The 5,023-nt window shown below is 37.9% G+C and overlaps 1 protein-coding gene across 1 annotated transcript in view; it reads left to right on the top strand.

Annotated features, from left to right (window-relative positions):
- LOC118338633 (protein FAM124A) overlaps nucleotides 1-5,023 on the top strand; it is a 29,064-nt gene that overhangs the window by 5,909 nt on the left and 18,132 nt on the right. The window contains exon 2 of the mRNA XM_035675912.1: nucleotides 565-596. Within this exon, the coding sequence (XP_035531805.1) occupies nucleotides 565-596 (32 nt within the window). The remainder of the gene's footprint in view (nucleotides 1-564; nucleotides 597-5,023) is intronic.

Raw genomic sequence — 5,023 nt, 5'->3', positions numbered from 1 at the left:
GTAAGAAACAGACAAACAAAACTGTGTATAGCTTCTTTTAAATTGATCTGATGATTGCGTTGGTATTTATTAGACGTAAGCTGCCAGTGATGTGGCTTTTATTAACGGTTTATCTCATAAACTGTGCATATATAGTATAAGATGTATGGAAATTCTGCAAATGAATAGTACTAGTGTCAAGGTTAATGTTTAAGTAAACAACATTATTTCTTTCCCTCTGAAATATAGTGGAATCTAGTATAGAGTATAAAGAAGCATGAACTAGAAAAACAAGTGGTAGTAGTACTTGAGTAAATGTCCCTGTGTTTTATCCCCTCACAGAAACCACTATCAAATGCCTGTGTGCATTTTTGGTGACCTTTCCAGCTGGACCTCTCCTACTGTTTAGCCAGATGTCAGCACTTCATTTGAAATAGGAGTGTGTCATCCTGTAAATCATGTTGATTGTACTTCATGCTGTAATATAAACTCCTGTCTCCTCTCTCTGCTTCTTGTCCTCCCTCTCCCTCGTGTCCACATCACCTCTCTTGCTCTTTTTTTTCTCTTTTCTGTCGTCCTCTGCAGGTCTGATTACAGTCCCTTGTCCTCAACGAGCAGTAAGTAAAACAATGGCAACACAAAATGACTCAAACACACACAATGTTTTTAAATTTATACTTGAACATAGTCTTCAAGTCATTTCCAACGTTTTACTAAAAAACCCTGATTACGCAGCTTCTTATAAGCCCTTTCATAACTTACTCACCTGTGATCTATAAATCTCAAATGAACTCAAAATTGATGGCACCTGCTTTACAATCAGTTATTTTCCCTTGTATAATTCTTGCATGTTTTATCCGACATGGACCAAAAGAGAAAATGTAACTGAGCATATTTGTGGAAAAGTAAATAAAAGTGGTTGGGAGATGATAGCGATTTACAAGCCATGGATTATCATGTGAAAAACGTCATTCTGGCCTTGAGGCCCCAGGACTTTATCTCCCTAATAGATACTGACCAAATGAATCCACTCACATGGGATTATTCCTTCCACCTCGGCATACATTTACTGTGATGGTACATGCTAGACACTTTTTGCACACAGGAGTAAATGGTTGGCAATCATGACTGAAAAAAACATTCACCTTTATGGGGAAATTAAAAGTGAACAATGAAAGTATAAAGAATTTAAAGATTGGAAATTTGGATTGGAAAAACTGCAATCTGCCTAGTGTGCTGTTATTTTCCCCTAATTTGCATTAGTTAAAGAAGTTTTCCCTTAAGACTTTTTAAGATTACCATGCATCAGTACAATATGTATAATATATGATAAATAAATACAGTATTATCAGAATGAGAGAATTAATGGTCACAAACACATAAATAAGACCCAAGTTGTAACAAACTGGAGGGATGGGTAATATTCAAAATGGTGGGCAGTATTATCTGTGGTGGCTCTGGCTTTTAACTTACAGTATTTGAATTTACCTTTAGTGATACTTCTGTGATGCTGATATTAATATCATAATATGATATTGATTACTTTTTTATTTTATTATTCAGTTGTTTTTGAAGCATGGCTAGACAGCAACTGCAACCATTGTATTTATCACTAAGCCATTGGAAATCAGCTTTCTAAATATACCTTAAGAGTTACAGATCAGATACTTCATATTTTTTGTGTTTAAGAGGTCATAAGTAGTGCTTGAACAATATGAAGTTGTGACTTGCTGCTGAGTTACCCATCTCCTGCTTTTATATACAGTGTCTGAGTGTCTGTCTACTTTTGTGTGATGTGTGTATCATTGTGAAGATCGGTGTTTTCAGAGGTCATGACCCCTCCCCGGTCTGGTTGCCAGGTCTGCAGGTCTTTCACAATGGGAGGATTATATCCAATATTAGCCCATTAATCTGTTCTACAGGAAGCTGTGTTATCCCACCCTCACCACACCCGCAAGTCAGGAAGTATAGTACCACACCACAATCACACAACCAACACAACACACACACCACAACACACACACAGTGATCCAGCAGTGTCTGGTTTATTTTTTTCCCCTCATGTTTCCTGTGTCTTTCCAGTATCAGATGAGCTTCTGCCCGCTATTGTCTCTGTCACTACTGGAGGTCAGGACTGGAACAAAACATGCACATTGACAAAAAACACAAGAACTTTAAATACATAGGAAAGTGTAACCACAATTAGAAAGTCACAGTTGAACCGAAACTATTGTACTTTGGGGCTTCATATTAATTAGGAATTCATCCAAACTGTACGTCACTGTGATTTATGACTGAAACTCACCAAAGGATTAAGATGTAATATAATTCATACCATTTGTCTGCAGCAAATACTTATGTCTGTTTGTCTGGCACTTTTAACTGCTGGTAACTGGTACTGTGGCAACAACACTTCTGTGTGATATGTAATCACCAGTTACTGGTGAGATGGACCATAAACCGACTAAAGACCACAATCAATATCCCAGGATAATCCACACAACACACCATCAGCAGCTTTGTTAGGGAGTTTTTCTTTGGTAGAAAGTAGTTCCAGTAAAAAACTGTGAGGCTTATCCAAATCAACAAGGATGCTGTCTTATACCTTGTTGGTTTAAAATTTAACTTTTAAACACTGTGAGCACCAGAATTCTCAGAAACAGACGCTGTATCTGAAAAGCTCAGCACATTTTGTAACTTTGGTTAAAGGGTGAACCAATTCTTTTAATCAATGTTCTAAAGTTGTGCACATGGGACATTAAAGTGCATACAACCTTAGCACGGCACTTTGTAGTAACCTGCTCCCATGCCTTGTTGTTGTTTGTTGATGGATTTGCTCCTTCTGCAGAGGGGTCCCAATGCTGAGTTGCTGGATGAGCTTCCAGAATCTGCTCTTAAAATGCCTTCAAAGCTTTCATTAATCATTGTCTTCTGCCACGTCTGTAGTTTTCCCCCCTCAGAAAAAAAGCTGTCTCTGCTCAGTGACTTGTTGTATGTAGGGTTTTAGGGACGTGGTTGGATTCTCTCACGGTTGACATAAGAGATGATCTCTGAAACTTTTGAACATCTCTGGAGTCTCCAGTTAGTACCAGCTTTTTGTCCAATACTAGTTCTGAGACTCAATGTTGGTTTCTGTAAACAAACCCATCCTACAGACAGACAGACAGAATGAAAGAAGCAGCCTCAGTTCATTTGTCAAACTCACACTAATGATCAGAACAGAAAGGACGGGACAGATGGACGCAAACTGCTGTGGCGACAGAGTTTTCAAAGACATGACAGGACAATATAGAGAACTCATCTGTCTCAGCGCTGTGTGTGGCTGCCTGTTTTTGTCCTCCATGTGTGTGTACTCATGCATGTCGATGTGCGCTGAGGAGTTCATTTGCAAAGGTGCGTGTAGCATCGGTTTCCCTTGTCTCCTGCCTCCACAGAAGTATATTTAGGTTCTGGCAGAGAGGGTACTCATGTTTATACAGGTGGTCTTAACCCCTTACCTTTGACCTTGTCTCAGACCAGCCATAAGCCCCCTGGAGACAGACTGATATCATGCTAAACCACCCCGGCCAGTTGTAGTCTACTATAGGTCCTATGTAACAGAAACTGGAGGAATTCAAATGGCTAGGTTTGAGTCTTGAAATTGAAACTATATCAATATTTCTTAATCTAAACTTAAAGAGCATTAAAAGGCCAGTTGTCCAGGACAGTGATTCTATTATTGTTAACTGAGCAACTCCACTGGTGCAGTTGAAGGTTAAGGATTTGACAGTTGTTACTGAGAAACAACAGAGGTGTCATTCATTTGAACCCAATTAAAAACAAAATATTATGTAACTTAGTTCACATCAAGCCATATTAAAAAATACCACATAATGAATGTGATGTCATTCCATATTTGTCTTACTATTAAAAAATCACATGAAAAGCTCCCATGAAAAACAAAACCAACACTCTTTAAAAACATGTCTCAGATATATAGTTTCATTTTCAAAAAAGGCTCAGTGATTTCATTAAACAGCTGAGCACAGTAAATTTAGCAACTGTTAGTCAAACAGGAGGAAATAGTGCATTTGTTGGGGACTATTTTCGTCAGCGGAATAATAGATATTCGGTGCTTTAGTGAGTATTCTCGGACAGTGATTGAGGGATTAAGTCAAAATAAAATACTGTGTGTTCCTGGTAATGAAGGAATATATCATTGGATTGGCTCACTGATGTGGTTTTACTAGCTTTTGGACAACAATGGAGCTCTATGGCACACAGAGGAGAAAGATATATCAGACTTTAGATAGACACAAACAAATACTTCTTAGTAGGATAGATTCATTGTTGGTTTTGGTCTTTTTATAGGATTATTAATATTGGATTATTAATATTGGCAGCTTTGTGCTTCAAATAAAAAAATACCACAGCCAAGCTGGATGCACTACTGCTGGGGATTGAATATATAAGCTACTTAGTTAAGAAGTTCACAAGTTCACAAATCAACAACTTCTAGGACTTCTTCTTAAAAGTAACACAAACATAGATAGAATTGCATATCAAGACAAGGCAAGTGACATTTACTTAAATTGAGAGACTTTTATACACTGAACAATTCCAACTAGGCTAAAAATGAAGTTTAAGATTAAATATTGTGTCACTTATTATGTAGTTTATGGTACAGATTGAAGCCAGTCTGGAAAATGACTTTTATTTCTAACATTAGTACTGTACCACTGCCACTTCTGCATTAGGGAAAATGTAGCTAAAACCTCTATGGAGTCTTGAATTTATATTCAGTCTTTAAAATGTAATATTTGTATGGCTCTGAGATTAAATTTAAGACGTGGAAATGGTAGTTGAAGGATTTAATGCAGCAGCAGTGATGGAAAACGTGTGCAGCTGGTGTGTGCAGCATCTTTGAGTGTTCAATGGAAGTCCCACCCCAAACACTTAATCACACAAGCTCATTTTCTATTGATCACAGCAGTGTGTGAGTGTCCACTGAGCCTGAGTGACCTGTGCCCCCAATGGTTTTCTGCATGTGTGTGTGTGTACGTAT

The sequence above is a fragment of the Morone saxatilis genome, unplaced genomic scaffold (genome assembly GCF_004916995.1).
Source record: "Morone saxatilis isolate NCDOM2014 unplaced genomic scaffold, NCSU_SB_2.0 Contig5, whole genome shotgun sequence".
In the NCBI taxonomy this organism is placed as follows: Eukaryota; Metazoa; Chordata; class Actinopteri; family Moronidae; genus Morone; species Morone saxatilis.
The sequence above is the reverse complement of the archived record's forward strand: the minus strand, read 5'-3'. Positions and strand labels throughout refer to the sequence as shown.